This window comes from Scyliorhinus torazame, chromosome 17 (genome assembly GCF_047496885.1).
Source record: "Scyliorhinus torazame isolate Kashiwa2021f chromosome 17, sScyTor2.1, whole genome shotgun sequence".
NCBI lineage: Eukaryota > Metazoa > Chordata > Chondrichthyes > Carcharhiniformes > Scyliorhinidae > Scyliorhinus > Scyliorhinus torazame.
Window position 1 is genome coordinate 177,730,742 of NC_092723.1, and position 22,810 is coordinate 177,753,551.

Genomic DNA, 22,810 nt, shown 5'->3' on the forward strand with positions numbered 1-22,810 from the left:
AGGTAAATGGCATGCTCGCTTTTATAGTGAGGGGATGAGAGTATAGGAACAGGAATGTTTTATTACAATTGTATCGGGCATTGGTGAGGCCACACCTGGAGTATGGCGTGCAGTTTGGTGTCCTTATCTGAGCTATGGAGGGAGTGCTGTGAAGGTTTATCAGGCTGATTCCTGGGATGGTGGGACAGTCATATGAGGAGAGACTAAATTGGTTAGGATGATATTCACTGGAGTTTAGATAGGTGAAGGTAAAGTCGCCACAGTCCCCAGGAACCAGAGGCTGCTTTCCCCTTTGAGCGGGTAAGCTGATTGGTGGTGGTTTAACCCGAGGATCACCATAGCCAGGCGAGTGGTAATGTTGAGAAGGTGAGCCTACATGACTAACCTCAGGTACGGGAATTGAACCTGCGCTTTTGGCCTTGCTCGGCACCACAAACCAGATGTCCAGCCAAGTGAGCTAAACTGGCCCCCATTGCAGTTTAGAAAAGTGAGGGGGATCTCATAGAAACTTACAAAATTCTAACAGGATTAGACAGGATAGATTCAGAAAGAATGTTCCTGATGATGGGGGGTCCAGAACTAGGAGTCATAGTTTGAGGATAAGGGGTAAATATTTTAGGACTGAGTGAGGAGAAATTTCTTCATCCAGAGAAGTGGAATTCACTACCACAAAAAGTAATTGAGGCGAAAACATTGTGTAATTTCAAGAAGGAATTGGATATAGCTCTTGGGGCTAAAGGGATCAAGGGATAAGGGGGGGAAGGAGGATCGGGGTATTGAACTCGATGATCAGCCATGATCATAATAAATGGCAGAGCAGGCTCGAAGGGCCAATTGGCCTCCTTTTGCTTCTATTTTCTATGTATATTTCTATGTGTCCTTTAAATGCTCAGTAGGCCATTCATTGGTCATCTGGGAGCCCACCCAGTTCGCCCCTCTGAACACCCTCTTACCCAAAGTGTATCATCAAAGGCCAAGCTCAATCAGGAGCTCACCAGGTGTTGGCACTCTTCAGAAGCTCTCAGAAAGCAGGGGATTAGCAGAGCTGACCCCACCCAGAGGACACCTGCACTGCGCCTTTGGAACCCTCCCTGGTTCTCTGCCCCCCTCAGGGCACAGGCCTCACCAGTGGCCTCCATCCCTCCGGCTCACCGGCTGTCTCCTCCTGGTGAGGCTGGTCACACAGGCTGCCTCTGCCACCAGATCCCAGGCAGTATAAGGATGGCAGGCTTGGGTCTGCGGCCCACGCTGTGGAAAAGGCTATCCCTCTGCTCCTCAGTAACATGGACCTGTGGATTCACCTCGGACTCCTGACCTCGGGGAGGGCAGGTCTTCTCTGAGCCAGCTTGGTGGCTGCAGTGAATGTGTGGTAAGTGGAGCGCTTAAAAACAGCTCCCGAGGGCAGCATGGTGGCGCAGTGGGTTAGCCCTGCTGCCTCACCGCGCCGAGGTCCCAGGTTCGATCCCGGCTCTGGGTCACTTTCCGTGTGGAGTTTGCACATTCTCCCCGTGTTTGCGTGGGTTTCGCCCCCACAACCCAAAGATGTGCAGTGTAGGTGGATTGGCCACGCTAAATTGCCCCTTAATTGGCAAAAAAAATGAATTGGGTACACTAAATTAAATAACAACAGTTCCAGCTGCCAGGCTCTTTGGTGCTAACTCCGGCCTTCGTGGTTAGAATGCCCGCTGGGCCGGGAACTACTCGGAATTCGCGCCAGCAGAGTGCTGGCTATTAGCATTAGAATTGTTCTACAAAGAGCACCCCCAACGGGAAGGTGAACTATACACAAATCAGTTCCAGCATTAACACTTAGGGTGCGATGAACCGGCCCCGTCGCGCCCGACCCAGCGGGATCCAGATTTACATATTCGAGTAGTTAGTCTCGGGAGACACGGTCTTAGATCGGGAGATTGAGGTGCCGTTTAAAAATGGCGCCCCGATTTCTTCCTGTACTGGCAAACTGAGCACATTAGTGCAGGAAATGAGTCGGAGTTCGGCCTCGGTGGGGCAATCCTCACCAAGCCCCGAAAAAGAAGCAGAGTCCTGTTTAACAGCGGGGCCATCTGCAGTGCTGAGTGATGCACAATCAATTACTCGTGAGACAAGGAGAGTCATACTAATCGGCTTTAATCAGCTAGAACTGTACCCAGCAGCTTCGATACAGAAAGTGAAGGCTGCTGGGATGGCATTGGTTCTTATACCCCGCATCTCAGGGCGGAGCTATGTGCGTTAGCCAATGGTAGACTCCTAGGTCTAGCCAATGGGCATCCACCTCTCAGGTACTGCAATACCTGGTATTACCACGTTCACCCCCTGTTAAAAAAAGGACCCAGCAGGGTGATGGCCAGTGTTACTGTCGCATTTTGCATGGTAGGACCAGGTATTGCAGGTACCGTGATGTCGAGGGTAACAGAGAAAGTTTTTATTGTTTTATGGTGCAGCAATCAGACGATCGGTGGCCTGGTCGTCCTTCTGGAGCATCTGGGCTTTGGCGATGATCCTGGTGTAGGCCCCGGCGGTTGTGGCTCCGGGAACGTGGTGTCTTCCTCCCTGGCAGCTTCATCACCCCTAGGCGGCGCTGTTGGGGCGAAAAGTGGGCGGGGGGGAGGGGCGCCTGTAGGGGGCGTCGGTGCCTGTTCGGCGCTGAGTAGGGGCGGCGGCAGTACTGACCCTCCGGTCAGGTGCTGCGGGGAGGGTGGGGGCAATGGTGAGGGTGCGCGTGGGGCTCCGGCGGGCGGCAGGTCCCGAAAGGAGACCGTGTCTTGCCGGCCGTCGGGGAACGCTACGTAGGCGTACTGGGGGTTGGCATGCAGCAGGTGGACCCTCTCGACCAACGGGTCCGACTTGTGCGCCCTCACATGTTTCCGCATCAGGACGGGTCTGGGTGTCGCTAGCCAGGTTGGGAGTGAGGTCCCGGAGGAGGACTTCCTGGGGAAGACAAGGAGACATTCGTGAGGTGTCTGGTTTGTGGTAGTACAGAGCAGCGACCGAATGGAGTGAAGGGCCACTGGGAGGACTTCTTGCCAGCGGGAGACTGGGAGATTCCTGGACCGAAGGGCCAGCAGGACGGTCTTCCAGACAGCTTCTACTATGGCCTGGGCCTCCTTTTCGACAGGAGTGGCGAATTTCGGAAGCATGGAGAGTGCGGGAGAAGAAAGCCACGGGCCTGCCCGTTTGGTTGAGGGTGGCCGCCAGAGCTACGTTGGACGCGTCGCTCTCGACCTGGAAGGGGAGGGACTCGTCGATGGCGCGCATCGTGGCTTTTGCGATGTCCGCTTTGATGGGGCAGAAGGCCTGGCGGGCCTCTGTCGACAGGGGGAAGGTTGTGGGCTGGATCAGGGGTCGAGCCTTGTCTGCGTAATTAGGGACCCATTGTGCATAATAGCTAAAGAAGCCGAGGCAGCGCTTTAGGGCCTTGGGGCAGTGAGGGAGGGGGAACACCATGAGGGGGCGCATGCGTTCAGGGTTGGGGCCTATGACTCCATTTCGCACTGTTTAGCACAGGGCTAAATCGCTGGCTTTGAAAGCAGACCAAGGCAGGCCAGCAGCACGGTTCAATTCCCGTAACAGCCTCCCCAAACAGGCGCCGAAATGTGGCGACTAGGGGCTTTTCACAGTAACTTCATTTGAAGCCTACTTGTGACAATAAACGATTTTCATTTCATTTCATTCACTACGTAGCCTAGGATGGCTAGACGGTCGGTGCTAAACACGCATTTCTCCTTATTGTAGGTCAGATGAAGGAGGTTCGCGGTCTGGAGAAATTTTTGGAGGTTGGTGTCGTGGTCCTGCTGGTCATGGCCGCAGATGGTGACATTATCAAGATACGGGAACGTTGCGCGTAAGCTGTACCGGTCAACCATTCGGTCCATCTCACGCTGGAAGACCGAGACCCCGTTCGTGACACCCTTAAAAAGTGATAGAGCCGCCCACCTGCTTCGAAGGCAGTGTACTGGCGGTCCCCATGACGGAGGGGCAGCTGGTGGTAGGCAGACTTGAGATCCACCGTGGAGAAGACCTTGTATTGCGCAATCCTGTTTATCAGGTCGGCTATACGGGGGGAGAGGGTACGCGTCCAGCTACGTAAACCGGTTGATGGTCTGGCTATAGTCGATGACCATCCTATGTTTCTCCCCGGTCTTTACCACCACTACTTGAGCCCTCCAGGGGCTGTTTCTTGCTTCGATGGCCCCTTCCTTCAGCAGCCTTTGGACCTCAGACCTGATGAAGGTCCGGTCTTGGGCACTGTACTGTCTGCTCCTGGTGGCGACGGGTTTGCAATCCGGGGTGAGGTTCGCAAACAGGGAAGGCGGGTCGACCTGAAGGGTCGCGAGGCCGCAGACAGTAAGGGGGGGTATAGGGCCGCCAAATTTAAAGGTCAGGCTTTGTAGGTGGCACTGGAAATCCAGCCCAAGAAGGGTGGCTGCGCAGAGGTGCGGCAGAACGTACAGGCGGAAATTGCGTAATTCCCTGCCTTGGACAGTGAGGTTCGTTAGGCAGAACCCCTTTATCTCCACTGCGTGTGACCCGGAGGCCAGGGAGATCCGTTAGTTTACGGGATGGGTGACAAGGGAACAGCGCCTTACCGTGTCGGGGTGGACGAAGCTCTCCGTGCTCCCGGAGTCGATCAGGCACGACGTCACGTGGCCGTTGATAGCGATCGTTGTGGTGGCTTTCGCTAGCGTCCGGGGCCGACTCTGGTCCAGGGTCACGGAGGCCAGCTGCAGCAAGGGGGAGTTCTGGTCAGGCAGCGTGGAGTCGGCGGTGCTGGGGGCTTGAGGCCGGTTCCGGGTAACGGAGGCCAGCTGTAGCAAGGGGGAGTTCTGGTCAGGCAGCGTGGAGCCGGCAGTGCTGGGGGCTTGAGGCCGGTTCCGGGTAACGGAGGCCAGCTGTAGCAAGGGGGAGTTCTGGTCAGGCAGCGTGGAGCCGGCAGTGCTGGGGGCTTGAGGCCGGTTCCGGGTAACGGAGGCCAGCTGTAGCAAGGGGGAGTTCTGGTCAGGCAGCGTGGAGCCGGCAGTGCTGGGGGCTTGAGGCCGGTTACGGGTAACGGAGGCCAGCTGTAGCAAGGGGGAGTTCTGGTCAGGCATCGTGGAGTCGGCAGCGCTGGGGGCTTGAAGCCCCATCCAGGATGGCGTCAGCCACGGGTCGCACGTGGAGTCCGGGGATACAGAAGATGGCGTCGGCGAGGGACAAAATGGCGGCGGCCATCCACCCAGCGTGGTGGCCGGGGGGCAAAATGGCCGTGCCCGTGTGTGGCACGTTGCCTGTGGGTAGGAGGGCGGCGGTGGGCCTTGGACGGCCGGGACCTGGAACAAAGGCTGATGATAGTCGCTGGCGACCGCTGCCACGGCGCGGGCCTGGCAGACCGCGACATAGTGGCCTTTCTTGACGCATCCTTTGTAGGTGACGGTGCAGGCCGGGCAGCGCGCGGGGATGATTCGCTTGGCCACAGAAGAAGCAGCGTTGGCCGGCGGTGAAAACGGGCTGTCCAGCGGCGCAGGCCTGCGGGGTTAGCGGGAAAGTCTGGGGGGCTGCCGCGACGGTGTGCCACGCAGCCCAGGGGGGGTGCCGTGCACCCGGGAGCAAAAGCCAGTGCGTTTTTGTACGCAACGTCTATAGGCCCTGCCAGGGAGCCTTCTGCGGATGTCGGGAGAAGACATACCTGCCACGAAAGTGTCCCGAATTAAAAGTTCTGTGTGCTCATTCCCCGTGACTGGTGGGCAGCCGCAGTTCCGGCCCAGCACTAGTAGATCCCGATAGAAGTCCTCCAGTGTTTCTTCAGGGCTCTGCCTTCTCGTTGTCAACAGGTGACGGGCGTAGACCTGGTTCAGGGGACAGATGTAATGTCCTTCCAGCAGCGTGATAGCTGCAGCATAATTCTCCGCCTCCTCGATCAGAGGGTAGATTGCAGGGCTGACTCGGGAGCGTAGAAGGTGCATCTTCTGCCTTTCCGTGGGGGTGTCGGTGGCCGTGTCGTCGAAGCTCTTAAAGCACTCCAGCCAGTGCTTAAAAATAGCAGCGGAGTTGTCTGCGTGGGGACTGAGCTGAAGGCACTCTGGCTTGATGCGGAGGTCCATCCTTTCAGAAGTAATAGCTGATTAAATTGATGCACAATCAATTACTCGTGAGACAAGGTGAGTCATACTAATCGGCTTTAATCAGCTAGAACTGTACCCAGCAGCTTCGATACAGAAAGTGAAGGCTGCTGGGACGGCATTGGTTCTTATACCCCGCCTCTCAGAGCGGAGCTATGTGCGTTAGCCAATGGTAGACTCCTAGGTCTAGCCAATGGGCATGCACCTCTCAGGTACTGCAATACCTGGTATTACCACACTGAGAAACACCCTTTAAACAGCTCCCATAGTTGCCCAATTGGAGAATTCCGCCAAAAGTTCATTTTGGGAAGGAAAACCGGTACGAATCCTGGCAGCTGTTTTCGGTGCAATTCCCATCGCAATCCACCCACACATTTTGGAGCTTGGGGAATTTCCCACCAGGAAAGATGCAGGACCTAAAGACACTGGCCATGCCGGCTCCTCAGAGGTCGGGGTGCCATTTTTCAAAGGCGCCCGATCTCCAGCCTACCCCCGCCCCCAAACACAAGGGCGAAGACCCTCTCCCCAATGACCAACACCCCATTATTGGGTCGTCAAAGGCCCCTGCCTTCCTTTCAGGCCCCCGCCTCCCCTTCAGGCCCCCCACCTCCCCTTCAGGCCCCCCACCTCCCCTTCATCCCTCCTCTTTTTCTTGGCCATATCCTCCCTCAGGCCCCACCCTTTGTTAGTGCCCCCGGCAACCCATTTTGCACCTTGGTAGTGCCAAGTGCTAGGGGGCAGTGATCTGTCCCCGACACCCAGGGACTCTAATGGCCTCTGAGCTCCCCTCAGCGTGGTGATCACGTCTGGTCTCTGTTGACGGACACCAGTAGTGATTCCTGCTGGGCCAGAGAATCCCGGGAGCTGGGAGACTTCGGCTAAAACCTGGAAATGCATGTTTAATTGTCTTTAAATACCTTTGCTGGGTGTGAACCAGTGCCGCATTGCACATCATTTGGCGCCTGGCGAGAACCCCATTAAAGGGCTCTCCCACTGTTGTCTGGGAATAGTGGGAGGTGCGCCGGATGCAACAGGGAAGGAATATCGCACCGTACATCTTTATAGACTCCAGAAACTGCACTGACAGCAAGAAAGTGGGCAGAATCTTCCACTCTGGCATCCAAGTCTGGTGCGGGGCATCAGCGTGATTCCCGCTAGGTGGCGGGATGGCTGAACATGCACAATCTTCCGCTGTTCAGCTCATTCGTTATGCAGCTGCGAGAAGCTCGCAACTCTTGTGATGGGGCAGGGAGGAGGTAGCCAACCCTGTTGTTATCTCGTGGGGTCCAAAGTCCCGGCGCCATATTTAAAGGGCATCCAAAAAGTCACTCGCTGCAGGCCAGGACTTCTGAATTACTCATCCAAAGAAGCTGGCAGATGTGACATTCCAGGATATATGAGGGCGTCTCAGGCATTGTCTTTTGCTCTTCACTAGACATGAACTTCGCCGGCATTGCACCCATGTTTGGACCATTGCTCGCCTTGCAGTGGATCCTGTTTACCAGGATTTTGACCTTCTAGAAGACTTGCTGCCACTTGTGACTCAGGCCTTTGCTCCTCCTGGCCCTGTGCCAACCTGCAATGGGCCCTCCTTCTCGTGTGGATGTGAGCCATTACAAAGCCACGGTTGCCTGCAACCTGCATAAGCAGCACCTCAGTGGACACACTAATGTGGTGACCTACCAGGGCCTAGCTTTCAGACTTCACTAAAATTGGCCATTTTAAATTAAAGAATTGGGGCACTTTAAAACAAGCCACAGCCACTCCAGCACACAGCTCAATGTGAATTCGAACTGGCCAAATTTGAATACACAACCAACAGTCAAGCTGCCCGAACATGTCTGGACCTGCCCTGTCAATCGCCCATCAGGAGACCATCGCACCCTATTGACATGCACAGGTCTATTGTCAGTAACCCAGATCGGGCCAGACTTTCTGTCACCCAAAATTTCTGCAGTTACCTTATACGGGAACAGGTTATGTGCAGCCCACACCACCAGAGATGGGATCCCTCGGGCGGGCTCTACTGTCCTGTCAAACGGTCATCAACTGGATCATTGGGTGCTGAGACCCCCCCCCCCCCTTCTGATGCATCAATGGCAGAAAGCCCGAGGAAATGACAAAAGGGCACAAAGGAAGGGGGATAAAAACAGGCACCCGAGGCACACCAGGAGCGAAGACTCGGCGTGGGAGGTAACCTTGATCAGACCAGATACGGCCAGAGAAGACCAAACAAGACAAGGAAGAAAGGAAGACCGTCATAAAGACGGACCCGAAGAACACAGTGATCAAATCCATTGCCTACCAAGCCATCTTTGTGGGTAGTATACACTGATGCTGGGTACCTCGAGTATACTTGTGGGTAACTTACGGGTTAATTGTGTTAAATAAATATTGTTGAATTTAAACTTGTGTTTGTGGTTTGTTCTCCTCGTTATTAAAGATACCTAGGTAAAGGTTGAATAAGTGAACTGGTCAAAAGTATCTGAGGTTTAATAGATACAACTCTAACATTTAGTGAGCATTTCCTTTACATATAGGTTTCCCTCTATCGCAAAGTCAGCAGGCCATTGCAAGTGCTCTGCTTGACCTCTGTCTAGACATGGCATCCTCACCCTAACCCTTCCAGGCGAAGGACATCTTGGAGGACCAGAGATGGATTTTTCTCCAGTACATACATGACTGCGAATGGAGATATTTCTCTTTGGCTAGGGTGATGAGAGCTAAATGCAAGAAGCTTCCTCTGGCGCTATCCCACTTACCTCCCTCAAAATTGTAGAGAAACCAATGCCTTTGCAACCACCAGTCTTTGGCAGCCATGGCCATTCACCTGGCAGAATGGAGGTTTGGAGTTGTGAGTTATGAATTGGCTGCTGTCCATCAGCCTCTTGGAGGCATCCACTTCCTATCCCTGGATGTGACTGCAGCCAATGGCAAATGGCACAGAATGAATGGCAGCTCCAGAACTGCTGGTATCTCCAATTTATGAGGCCACTGAGTCAGGAATAAACCTGTTGTCATGTGGGCCAGAGAAGGGAACACAATGGAGATAATGCACCAGCTTCTCCATTATGATTGGAGTGTGCCTTAAGTTTGCAACTTATGAACATTGAACTTCATCCACCCTAAAAGACCCTTCTCCCCCTTTAGAGATCTCATTGATGGATTAACTGTGTGGTCAAGGTTAGATTTGAAAAACGGTGCGAATCACCTTACAGACTTGGTCTACCATCTTCGACCCTCCACTGACGCCCATCAACTTTTCCCCCATTATGTTTGAAAAATATCAGCATTGCTTACCCCTCTGTCATGGGAGAGTACCTTTTAGAAATGGGTGTTTATAAATGGGTGTGTATATAAATATCTGCAGTGAGAGTATCTTTAAGAAATGGGTGTTTATTACTGCAGTGATGTCAGAGAGTGGGTGGAGCTGGGCTGTCTGTCCGCTTTTTACTTTTGTTTTAGGCTGTTTGCTGCAGGGTGTGTTTTAGTTTCGTTTTCAGAGCTGGATAGCTGCAGTCACAGCCAGAAGGTGTATTAGAGTCTCTCTCTGTAATCTAAAGACTGTAAATCGATCCTTTGGTGATTTAAAACTAATAACTGTTCACAGTAGTGAATTTAAACCTGATGTGCTTCTGTGTTAAAAGTTTTTTAAAAGTCTTATGGATGTTAAAAGGACAGCTTAAGGATTACTTAGTGTTGTATTCTTTGGGGGTTGTATTTGAATTGATGGTTGCTAAGATGTTCACTGTATGTTTTAAAAAGGTTAACATGAGTTAATAGAATAAACATTGTTTTGCTTTTAAAAACTTTTCCATTTCTGCTGTACCACACCTGTAGAGTGGGCCGGTGTGCTCCCCATACCACAATCTATTAAAAGTTGTGGGTCAGGTTAACTCCATGATACAGTTTGGGGTTCTCTAAACCCTGGTCCATAACACCTCTGCACCCTTGACTCTCCCCGCTTTATGCAGGAACCTATCACAATCCATCTCCACATGCCTTTTCTTCCCTCAGAATCACCATCCATTACCATCCCTAAGCCCATCCGGACCCTGCCCCCTCCTGCTACCCAAGCTTGTCTAGTCCCTCTCTGTGACCCACCCCGTGAGACCTTCACCTACCAAACTCTCACCCTGAACCCGCCACATTACAACATCCAACTGCCCCCCCCTGACTGTAAATGGTACGTCCTATCAATGGTACCCTGAGTTTACCCCCAAAGAACCCCACCATCAACATCACCAACCCCACCCTTTAAAACACTCTTTCCCTGCCCCTTCCCCGGACACTCTTTCCCCTGCCTCTTCACCTGCCTCGTGTGGCCAGCCTTAGCACAGCTTTTGCTTCCAGCGCTCAATAAGAGTGAAGTTATAGGAGGTCCCAAGGCAGGCAAAATCAGCATCTACTGACCTCAAAGTGATGGAAGAGGTGAAGCTCACCATGTGCACACCACTACAGTCATAAAACTGAACGTTCTAAATTCTCGCTAGTGGCGACCTTTATTTGGAGGGCGAACTTAATTCCTTTTAATGAGCATGCTGGAGATGAGCTTCCCAACATTGTTAGTTGGGAAACTTGACCTGCCTTTAGCCCATCTTGAAAGTCGGGAGAACAAAATTCAGTTATCCAACTGCTGGCAAATCAATTTTTTTTCTTCCTGCGAAGTACAATGCCCCTGCCCACCACGATTCCGGCAGCTGGCATGGCCAGACGACTCCACCCATAGTTCTTCCATTTTTTGAAATTACAAATTAGTTGAAGTTAGAACATAGGAATTAGGAGACCATTTATCCCTGTAGCTTGTTCCACCATTCTAGGATGCCCGCCTTTGTTACATACTCCTTAAAAACTTAGGTTTAAAATTAATAACCGATTGCCATTTACAGAAACATATTCCAAACGTCTACCATCTTTTGTTGAGACATGTTTCCTAGTTTCAATGTTGAAATGTCTGGATCTAATTTTTCAACAATGCCCCTGAATCATAGGCTCTCCAACCAGTAGCCAAAGAAATACTATGGCTTCAAGAGCAGGTCAGAGGCTAGGAATCCTGTGGTGAGTAACCCACCGCCAGACTCGCCAAAGCCTGTCCACCATCCACACAAGTCAGGTGGAATTCTCTCCACTTGCCTGGATGAATGCAGCTCTAACAACACACAAGAAGCTCAACACCATCCTAGCTTGGTTGGTATCCCATTCACAAACATTCACTTCCCCCACCACCAATGCACAGTATCAGCCGTGTGTACCACCTACAAGATGCACTGCAGGAACTGACCAAGGCTCTTGTGACTGTACCTTTTAAATCCACGACTGCTAGTATCTCGAAGAATAAGGACAGCAGACACATGGGAACCCCACCACCTGGAAGTTCCCCCCCCCCCCCCCCCCCAAGTCACTCACCATCCTGACTTGGAAATATATCGCCGTTCCTTCATTGTCGCTGGGGCAAAATCCTGGTACTCCCTCCCTAAAGCACTGCAGGCGTACCTACACCCCAGTGACTGCAGAAGTTCAAGAAGACAGCTCACCAGCACCTCCTCAAGGGTAATTAGAGATGGTAATAAATGCTGGCCCGGGCAGCAAAGCCCACATCCCATGATCGCATTAAAAAAAGTCACTGCAGTGGCAGCACGGTGGCGCAGTGGGTTAGCCCTGCTGCCTCACGGCGCCGAGGTCCCAGGTTCGATCCGGGCTCTGGGTCACTGTCCGTGTGGAGTTTGCACATTCTCCCTGTGTTTGCGTGGGTTTCGCCCCCACAACCCAAAGATGCGCAGGCTCGGTGGATTGGCCACGCTAAATTGCCCCTTAATTGGAAAAAATGAATTGGGGACTCTAAATTTATTTTTTAAAAAGTCACTGCACTTCAAAGCAAGTGAGGTCCTTTAATACTCCTGATGAATGTGACAAGGTGCAACAGAGGATTTTGTATATTTCTTTTAGGATAGATACAGGAAATTTTAATTACATGGAGTAATCCACACATCTTGACAGATTCAAAATACTATCAGATTTTGTGAATTGGAAATAATTCCCACCTGTTATCACACATTTATTTCAATTCCCTTGTGTTGCCCACAGGAAATATTTATGGAGCTATTTCCATTTTCTCCCCAATGAAAAGGTCTCCAACAAAATTTTTGGAACACAGTTTTGAATTATGTGTTTTCTGAAAATGTGGATTTTCTTGACAGGGTATTAAAGGAAATTAAAGGCATAATTTATTAAAGAAGAATTTTACATCCCATTTGTCTGCTTATTCAAGCGTTTAAGGAGATTGTAAAATTGTTTTTGGGTGCAGAGTCTAAATTACACCGAGCAGTGTAATTTACTGCTTGGCCAATAGGTGGTGAACTTGTTACATGAAGAATAACTTCTCAATTTTGCATCCCTCAAAAAATATAATGCCATCAAGGAAGGAACCATCATCTGGTAAATGGCCAAGTCCCGGCAAACCTCTCACCACATGTCGACACAAACACAGCCATGTTAATAAAGCACAAGGGTCAATGTTTTCCTCCATATTTACACTGTTTTGGGTGTGGCGTCTGGGCACCGAGACCAGGAATTGTTCCCGGAATTGCGTTGCTACTTCTGGAACTTTCTGCTCGAAATGATAACGAGGTTGAATATTCTAAGTCATGTTTGGACAACGGAAAGCAAATTTTGCGGCAACAATGGGGAAACAAAAGCTAGAGTATTATTAGGTATGTCATTGGCAGCAAAACTATGGGGAAGTTACAAAATTAAAGGAACACCCTGGGGGTGACTTTTAGCCTATATTCACCCTGCGAGAGAATGGCGACGTGGGTGCAAAATCCAGAGAGAATTGGGGAACACGATTCTCTCCAGAGATCACGGGCTGGCTTCTCCGTTTTTCTTCCATAACACTTTTATGGACATATGCCTCCTTCCTAATCATTACGTCATTTTTGTAATTGCTGTTATTTGCATATCTGAGTTTACCGTCCTGCCTGAACTCGAACTCTAGAAACTCGTGGCCAAACTTGCCCTTGTGCCCCACATAATACCGCAGATAGAAATCACTCGACATGGTCCCCCCGCCGGCAGGCCGCCTGTGCGTCATACGTCATGCTCTGGCTGGCAGTGGCTTCTCCGTTTTTGGGACTAAGTCCCCACGCCGTCGAGAAACCCGTGGTCTTTTACACCAGGAAAACTGGCGTTAAAAGGCCACAGATTCCCCGTTTTGCTCGGGGCTAGCAGGCAGCCGTCACTGAACTCGCAGCTCCAGCTGCCGATACAGCCCCCAGCACTTCCGGGTCAGAGGCCGCACATGCGCAGGTGGCGGCCTCCAGCGGCTGCGCCGTGCTCCATGGCGGACTCAGCCTGCGGACCTGGACCGGCAAAATAGTGCCCCGCATTGGTTGTTTCCACGCGCCGGACCGCCCGCACACATTGCCCCCAGCCGCGAATGAAGCCCTCGCTGCCCGGCAATCGGCCCTCCCTGTCTGTGGCAGACCCGGACTGAGTTCGCAGCCGCCACGCGAGGGTCCTGGACGGTGGGACCATGAGAGGTCCGCGCCGTCGGGAATTCGGTCAGTCGGGGACGGAGCATCGTGGGGCGAGCCTCAGGCAACGGCTTGAGGCGGTGGATAATCGGCATGGCAGATTTCCAGGGGGCGGAGAATTGAAGAACCGGCGCCGCTCCCGATATCGTGCGCGAAAACGGATTCTCCACCCCGTCGCCGAACACGATTTCAGCGTCGGGGTGCGGAGAATCCAGCCCTATGTTTTCCCATTTCTAACCCCTGCAAAGGGCAGAATCTCTTTGTAATACATGTAACTACGTTTTAATACTATTATTTTAAAAATATATATATTTTATTAAAGTTTTTCGATCAACCAAGAATTTTCCATTTTTACAACTTTGTAACAATATATACATTGATCGTTTTAAAAATAATATATTAACTAACGACAAGTGCCAACACAAATAAACGAAAAGAAATAGTAACATTGAGAAGATAACTATGAACAACAAATATGTAACAACACACAAAAAAAACCCAAAGACCCGAATGCCCCCTCCCCCCTCCTCCCCCCTGGGTTGCTGCTGTTGTCTTTCCTATTTCTCCTTATCGCTCTGCGAGATAGTCGAGGAACGGTTGCCACCGCCTGGTGAACCCCTGAGCCAAACCTCTTAGTGCATACTTTATCCGCTCCAATTTTATAAACCCTGCCATATCGTTTATCCAGGCCTCCACGCCCGGGGGTTTAGCTTCTTTCCACATAAGTAGAATCCTTCGCCGGGCTACTAGGGATGCAAAGGCCAGAACATCGGCCTCTCTCGCCTCCTGCACTCCCGGCTCATCTGCAACCCCGAATATAGCCAACCCCCAGTTTGGTTCGACCCGGACCCCCACCACCTTTGAAATCACTTTTGCCACACCCACCCAGAACCCGTGCAATACCGGACATGACCAAAACATGTGGGTGTGGTTCGCAGGGTTTCCCGCGCACCTCCCGCACCTATCCTCCACCCCAAAAAACCTGCTCAATCTTGCTCCCGTCATATGCGCACTGTGTAGTACCTTGAATTGGATCAGGCTGAGCCTGGCACACGAGGACGAGGAATTTACCCTACTTAGGGCATCTGCCCACAGCCCTTCCTCAATCTCTTCCCCCAGCTCCTCCTCCCATTTTCCTTTCAGTTCCTCTATCATCATCTCCCCCTCGTCTCTCATTTCCCTGTATATATCGGACACCTTACCATCACCCACCCATGCCCCCGAAATCACTCTGTCCTGGATCCCTTGCGCCGGGAGCTGCGGAAATTCCCTCATCTGTTGCCTCACAAATGCCCTCACTTGCACATAACGAAATGCATTCCCAGGTGGCTCCCAGACTCGCGAACGTCCCGTCCAAGAACAAGTCCTTCAGTTGCGCAATTCCTGCTCGCTGCCAAGATTGAAATCCCCCGTCTATCCTTCCCGGGACGAACCTGTGGTTGTTCCTGATCGGGGACCACACTGAGGCCCCCGTCACTCCCCTATGTCGTCTCCACTGCCCCCAAATCTTTAGAGTCGCCACCACCGCTGGGTTTGTGGTGTACCTTTTCGGGGAAAACGGCAGCGGCGCCGTTGCCAGTGCTTTTAAGCTAGTTCCCCTACAGGACGCCATCTCCAGCCTTTTCCACGCCGCTCCTTCTTCTTCCCTCATACACTTACATATCATAGACACGTTAGCGGCCCAATAATAATCACTCAGACTCGGCAGTGCCAATCCCCCTCTATCTCTACTGCGCTGCAGGAACCCCCTCTTTACCCTTGGGGTCTTTCCGGCCCACACAATGGCCACGCTATGGCCAATGGCTCAATTGCCAACGCAAACAGCAATGGGGAAAGGGGGCACCCCTGTCTTGTGCCCCTATATAGTCGGATGTAGTCGGATCGTTGCCTGTTCGTAATCACACTTGCCACCGGGGCCCCGTTTAGGAGCCGAACCCATCTAATGAACCCCTCTCCAAATCCAAATCTCTTCAGTACCTCCCACAAGTAGTCCCACTCCACTCTATCAAATGCCTTCTCTGCATCCATAGCCACCACTATCTCCGCCTCCCCCTCCGGTGGGGGTATTCAATTGCCTCCCTTTAACAAATCCTGTTTGGTCACAATGCACCACTCCAGGGATACAGTCCTCTATCCTTGTCGCCATCACTTTGGCCAATAACTTGGCATCTACGTTCAGGAGGGAGATGGGCCTGTATGACCCGCACTGCAGCGGGTCTTTGTCTCTTTTCAGGATCAGTGATATCGTCGCCTCCGACATGGTCGGGGGTAGTGTCCCCTTTCCTTAGCCTCATTGAAGGTTCTCGTCAAGAGTGGGGCCAGCAGGTCCACATATTTCCTATAGAATTCCACCGGGAACCCATCTGGTCCCGGGCCTTCCCTGCCTGCATGTTCCCGATTCCTTTTACCACCTCCTCTACCTCAATCTGCGCTCCCAGTCTTGTCCTCTCCTGCTCCTCAACCTTCGGGAACTCCAACTGGTCTAGGAAATGCATCATTCCCTCTTTCCCTTCCGGGGGTTGGGCCTTATACAACCTCTCGTAGAATACCTTAAACACCCCGTTCACCCTCTCCGCCCTCTGTTCCATCCTTCCCTCCTCGTCTCTAACTTCTCCGATCTCTCTCGCCGCCCCCCTCTTCCTAAGTTGTTGGGCCAGCAGTCGGCTCGCCTTCTCTCCGTATTCGTACTGTACTCCCTGTGCCTTCCTCCACTGCGTCTCCGCCTTACCCGTGGTCAACAAGTCAAAGTCCGTGTGTAGTCTCCGTCTTTCCCTGTGTAGCCCTTCGTCCGGAGCCTCCGCATATTGCCTATCCACCCTCAGAATCGCCCCAATCAGTCTCTCCCTTTCTTTACCCTCTTGTTTCCCCTTATGGGCCCTTATGGAAATCAGCTCCCCTCTCACCACCGCCTTCAGCGCCTCTCAGACTACTCCCACCTGGACCTCTCTGTCATCATTGACCTCTAGGTATCTTTCAACACATACCCCCTCGTCCGCCAACAGTCCCATGTCCAATCTCCAAAGTGGGCGTTGCTCCTTTTCCTCCCCTAGTTCCAGATCTACCCAATGTGGGGCATGATCTGAAATGGCTATAGCCGAGTACTCCGCTCCTGCCACCTTCGGGATCAGCGCCCTTCCCAGGACAAAGAAATCTATCCGGGAGTACACTCTATGGACGTGGGAGAAGAAGGAAAACTCTTTACTCCTCGGTCTAGTAAATCTCCAGGGATCCACTCCTCCCATCTGCTCCATAAAGCCCTTAAGCATCTTGGCCGCTGCCGGCCTCCTCCCGGTCCTAGATCTGGACTGGTCCAGCCCTGGGTCCAGCACCGTGTTGAAGTCACCCCCCATTACCAACTTTCCCATCTCCAGGTCCGGGATGCGCCCCAACATACGCTTCATAAAGTTCGCATCATCCCAGTTCGGGGCATATACGTTCACCAGCACCACCGCCTCACTTTGCAATCTGCCACTCACCATCACGTACCTACCGCCACTGTCCGCCACAATGGTCTTCACCTCAAACGATACCCGTTTCCCCACCAGTATTGCCACCCCTCTATTTTTCGCATCCAAGCCCGAGTGGAATACCTGTCCCACCCATCCTTTGCTTAATCTGACCTGATCCGCCAGTTTCAGGTGCGTCTCCGGAAGCATAACCACGTCTGCCTTTAGCTTCTTTAGGTGCGCAAATACCCTTGCCCTCTTAATCGGCCCGTTCAACCCTCTCACGATCCACGTGATCAACCGGGTTGGGGGGCTCTTTAGCCCCCCCCCCTCGTCGACTAGCCATCCCCTTTTTTAAACCAGCTCCTCACCCGGTTCCCATGCAACCGCTTGTCCCCCAGACAGCACCCTCCCGTCCCGACCATCCCATCACAGCTCCCCCTTCCCCTTATCAGCAGCAACCCAGTTAATCCCCCCCCCCCCCCCGCTAGATCCCGCTCTAGCTTGATTGCACCCCCCGTATTGCTCCCCGGAGTCAGCAAACTCTGGCTGACCTCGGCTTCCCCGTTTATCCTTAGCCTCCCTGCGTGTGAGGCTCCCTCGTTCCTACGCCCCCTTTTCCCGCCACAATTTCCATATCGCGGGAACAAAGCCCGCGCTTCCCTCTCGGCCCCGCCCCTAATGGCGCAGCTCCCGCTCTCCTTCCCCATCCCCCTCCCCACCGGCGCCCACATTTCTTCGTGTCCCCCTCCTTCGAGGGGAATAAATTCCCCCATCTGATTTACAATTTCTTGCCACCACCTCGCTACTTCATTCCAAACATCCTTTCCCCAATCTAGTCCAACTTCTCCTCTTGAATGAATGTCCACGCCTCCTCTGCCGTCTCGAAGTAGTGGTGTTTGCCCTGGTGTGTAACCCACAGTCTTGCCGGCTGCAACATTCCGAATTTCACTTTCTTCCTGTGGAGCACCGCCTTGGCCCGATTGAAACTCGCCCTCCTTCTCGCCACCTCCGCCCTCCAATCTTGGTAGACGCGGATCACCGCGTTCTCCCATCTGCTGCTCCGTGTCGTCTTAGCCCATCTCAGGACCATCTCCCTGTCCTTGTAGCGGTGGAATCTCACCACTATTGCTCACGGTATTTCCCCTGCCTTTGGTCTTCTCACGAGGACCCGGTACGCTCCCTCCACTTCCAGGGGGCCCGTCGGGGCCTCAGCTCCCATTAAGGTATGGAGCATCACGCTCACGTACGCCCCAACGTCCGCTCCCTCTGCCCCTTCGGGAAGACCCAAAATCCTTAAGTTCTTCCTCCTCGAGCTATTTTCCAGGGCTTCCAATCTCTCCATACACCTCTTGTGTAGCGCCTCGTGCGTCTCCGTCTTCACCACCAAGCCCTGTATCTCGTCCTCATTTTCGGCAGCTTTTGCCTTCACTCCACAGAGCTCCATCTCCTGGGTCTTTTGCGTCTCCTTCAGTCCCTCAATCGCCTGCAGCATCGGCGCCAACACCTCCTTCTTGAGCTCCTCCACACATCGCCGGAGGAACTCCTGCTGTTCCAGGCCCCATACCAACTGGGCTCCCTCAGCCGCCATCTTGCTTCTCCCTTCCCTTCTCTGCCACTACTCCAGAGGATCCTCCACAATCTGGCCACTACTATCATTTCTTTTCATCCACACCCGGGGGGACTCCTTCCTATGTCGCCTCACACTGGGTTTAGCCTTTGAAAATTTCCGTTGGGGCTCCCGATAAGAGCCCAAAAGTCCCTTGAAACGGGAGGTGCCGAAACGTGCGACTTAGCTAGTCATCGCCGCACCCGGAAGTCCCACGTTTTAATATTATTAATGAGATCAGCTTCCCCCTGCCCCCTCACTGAATATTCATTCCTTGCCGACATGATGTCCTGTTCGTGAGATTTATAACAAGTTTGGAAAAACGCGATTCAGTCGAGGGGATTGCCTCCAGGGCCACAAGAGGTAAGTATAGTCCCGGGGGGGGGACCAAGGATATGCCAGGGCCATGCCACTGCCCCCAAGCACTGTCCCCTGGCACTGCATCCTGGCACAGTGGCATCCTGTGCTTGGAGCAGTGCCAATGACAGGTTCTCATGGGAGCCCCATGGGGGGTGGGGGGAGTCCAGTTATGTGTGGTGGGGGGGGGGAAAGAGGGAAGGTGGCCAGTGAGTGGGGGAACATGCAGTTACGGGGGTGGACACTGAGGGTTGGGAAATGCGGGAGATACTTCTGCAGCGTGTGTGTGTGTGTGTGTGTGTGTGTGTGTGTGTGTGGTGTGGGGGGGGGGGCGTTACCTGCATGATGGGGGCTGGGGGTCACTCAGATTCTGTCCTGATCAGGGCACCCTTTAAATTTGGCTCCCAGATCACTGAGGTGTCGGCTCCATCAGTCCTCGCCCTGCAAGAGCAATGACGTAAATCACACCCAATCATTCCTTTTCTGTGAAGAGGCTCAATATCTGGAGAGAAAACTGGTCTGTGCAGCTGGAGAGCTACAAGCCGATTTTCAGTGAGCCCAGCACTTTGACAAAATATGGTAATATTAATCAGAAAACCAGGATGACCATATTCGAGTACAACAGGAGCCACAGTTCTTCTCCATATTCCTCTACCCTCAAGAGATAAGCTCCCAAAAGACAATGCCCAGAGCTGGTCATCAATTCTTTTGACCTAAAACCTATCTAACAGAAACCGCACAGAAAAATCGAAGCAAGGAACATTACTGCCTGTGCTACAGTACCTAATGATTCACCTCGGTATGTGGCTAGTAACATAGGACTTTAAAAATAAAACACTAAAATCTACTGCAGTTGCAGATCACATCTGACCTCGCATGTAAACAGTAGTCCAAAATCAGCAGGTTCACAGTTCTTACCTTTACTGACCAGAAGTCAAAGGACAGGAGGAGGAGTATCGTCACAAAACAGGCAACAAAGCTCCTGCTGAACCAGTCACAGAAGAGGTAAGTAATGATGGCACTTATGCGGAAAAACAGGTGGAAAAACGTAGCGAGTGGATGCCTGAAAAATATTCAACACATTAGGAGGTTAACAGCAAGGATCCATAGAATAAACAAATATACTGCAATCACTCGATATTCACCACAATAATTCAGCATAGGACTATTATTCCAAAATAGGTTGTATTCTACCTCTTATAAATTACAGGGCATCACAAAGAGTACCCACAATGTTATTAATGTGGATTAGGATTTTTATTATTGTTGGTACTTTCCCTAAGCATTATCAACATGATTATGAAAATAAAAACACAATGGCTGAAACAAAACAGAAAGTGCTGGTAACAGACAGCAGGTTAATCAGCAGCTGTCCAGGGAAAAGACAGGTTAGTTATACTTTTGGTGTCTAACTCAAAACAATGACCAAAGAGTTACACAACCAAAACTCCAATAACAATAGAAACAGAAAATACTGGAACTATTCAGCAGGTATGGCAGCATTAAGGGGAAGCAGTGGCTTGGTGGTTGTAGTGTTCTTTGTGTTGTTCATTTAGAATGGCTGGCACAGTGTTCCACAAAGACCACAGTATAGCTTTTACTTAAACAAAAAGTTATGATTTTGTTGACACTACTAAAACTGGTTTCGACACCTGTCCCTTACGAATACAGAATAGATCAATAGGTATCTAACTACACTCACCTACTGTTGCTCTAACTGATTGGTTTGAACAATGCCCTCACCTTCTCACACTAACTCCTGGCCAAGCTGTTCCAGTAGCTACAACACTGGCACCTACCCGGCAATGTGGAAAATTGCCTCGGTGTGTCCTGTACACAAGAAACAGGACAAATCCAGCCCAGCCAATTACCATCCTATCAGTCTACTCTCCATCATCAGCAAACTGATGGAAGGAGTCATCAACAGTGTTATCAAGCGGCACTTACTCAGCAATAACCTACACACGGACGCACGATTTAGGTTCCGCCAGGGTCACTCAGCTCCTGACCTCATTACTGCCTTGGTTCGAACATGGGCAAAAGGGCTGAATGCCAGAGGTGAGGCTAGAGTGACTGCCCTTGACATCAAGGCAGCATTTGACCGAGTATGGCATCAAGAGCCCTAGCAAAACTGGAGTCAATGGGATTCAGGGGGAACTCTCCGCTAGTTGGAGTCATACCTGGCACAAAGGAAGATAGTTGTGGTGGTTGGAAGCCAATCATCTCAGCTCCAGGACATTACTGCAGGAGTTCCTCAGGGTAGTGGCCTAGGCCCAACTATCTTCAGCTACTCCATCATAAGGTCAAAAGTGGGGATGTTTGCAGAGGACTGCACAAAGTTCAGCACCATTTACGGACTGCTTCATTACCTGAGGAGTCATGTCCAAATGCAGCAAGAGCTGGACAATATCCAGGCTTAGCTGACAAGTGGGAAGTTACATCTGTTACACACAAGTGCCAGGCAATGACCACCGCCTACAAGAGAGGATCTAACCATCATCCCTTGACATTCAATAGCATTATCATCATTGAATCCCCCACAATCAACATCCTCGGGGTTACCATTGACCAGGAACTAAACTGTACGAGCCATATTAATACTGTGGGTACCAGGGCAGGTCAAAAGCTAGGAATCCTACAGCGAGTAACTCGCCTCCTGACCCCCCAAAGCCTGCCCACCATCTACTAGGCACAAGTCAGGAGTGTAATGGAATACTCTCCACTTGCCTGGATGAGTGCAGCTCCAACAACACTCAAGAAGGTCTACACCATCCAGGACAAAGCAGCCCGCTTGATTGCTCCTCCTTCCACAAACATTCAAACCCTCCACCATCGATGCACAGTGGCAGCCGTGTGCACCATCTACAATATGCACTGCAATGACTCGCCAAGGTTCCTTAGAAAGCACCTTCCAAACCCAGGACCACTACCACCTAGAAGGACAAGAGCAACAGATACCTGGGAACCCCACCACCTGGGGGTTCCCTTCCAAGCCACTCACTACCCCGACTTGGAAATATATCGCCATTCCTTCTCTGTTGCTGGGGCCAAATCCTGGAATTGCCTCCCTAACAGCTCAGAGGGTGCACCTACACCTCAGGGACTGCAGCGGTTCAAGAAGACAGCTCACCATTACCTTCTGAAGGGTAACTGGGGAAGGGCAACAAATGCTGATCTAACCAGCGCCATCCACATCCTGTAAATGAATTTTTCAAAAACTGAAGAGAAAGAAACAAAGTCAATGTTTCAGGTCAACGACTTTCCACCAAAACGCCAAACACTTGTCTTTTCTCGTTAGAATTAGTGACTAAATTAGTGCACAGTTTCAGATTTTCTATTTTTAATTGCAGATTTCTGGTATTTGCAGCTTCTTTGAAATCTCATGAAACACATTAACTTTGAGATTGCTTGGGACTATTTTTATCAACGAAATGCAGGGGTTATACTAGGGAATTGAAATGTTTCATAGTGGTTATGAATTTGGTATAGCGGAGTTAAAGGCAAACAAATGCTGACAGTGACATTCATCGGTGTCTTTTGTTATAGGGGTGTATCACACCTTTAGTACTCTTCAGACAATGTGGGCAGTTTCCATCTATGCTTTGTTCATTAACTGATTCAATCTAATAAATGGGCAGCTCGGTAGCACAGTGGTTAGCACTGTTGCTTCACAGCTCCAGGGTCCCAGGTTCGATTCCCGGCTTGGGTCACTGTCTGTGCGGAGTCTGCACGTTCTCCCCGTGTCTGCGTGGGTTTCCTCCGGGTGCTCCA

The 22,810-nt window shown here is 51.6% G+C and overlaps 1 protein-coding gene across 2 annotated transcripts in view; it reads right to left on the reverse strand.

Moving 5' to 3' along the window:
• LOC140394444 (Golgi apparatus membrane protein TVP23 homolog A-like) overlaps positions 1-22,810 on the reverse strand; it is a 78,800-nt gene that overhangs the window by 28,780 nt on the left and 27,210 nt on the right. For both annotated transcript variants that reach the window (XM_072481716.1, XM_072481717.1), the window contains exon 3: positions 19,958-20,102. In XM_072481716.1, coding sequence (XP_072337817.1) covers positions 19,958-20,102 — 145 coding nt within the window. The remainder of the gene's footprint in view (positions 1-19,957; positions 20,103-22,810) is intronic.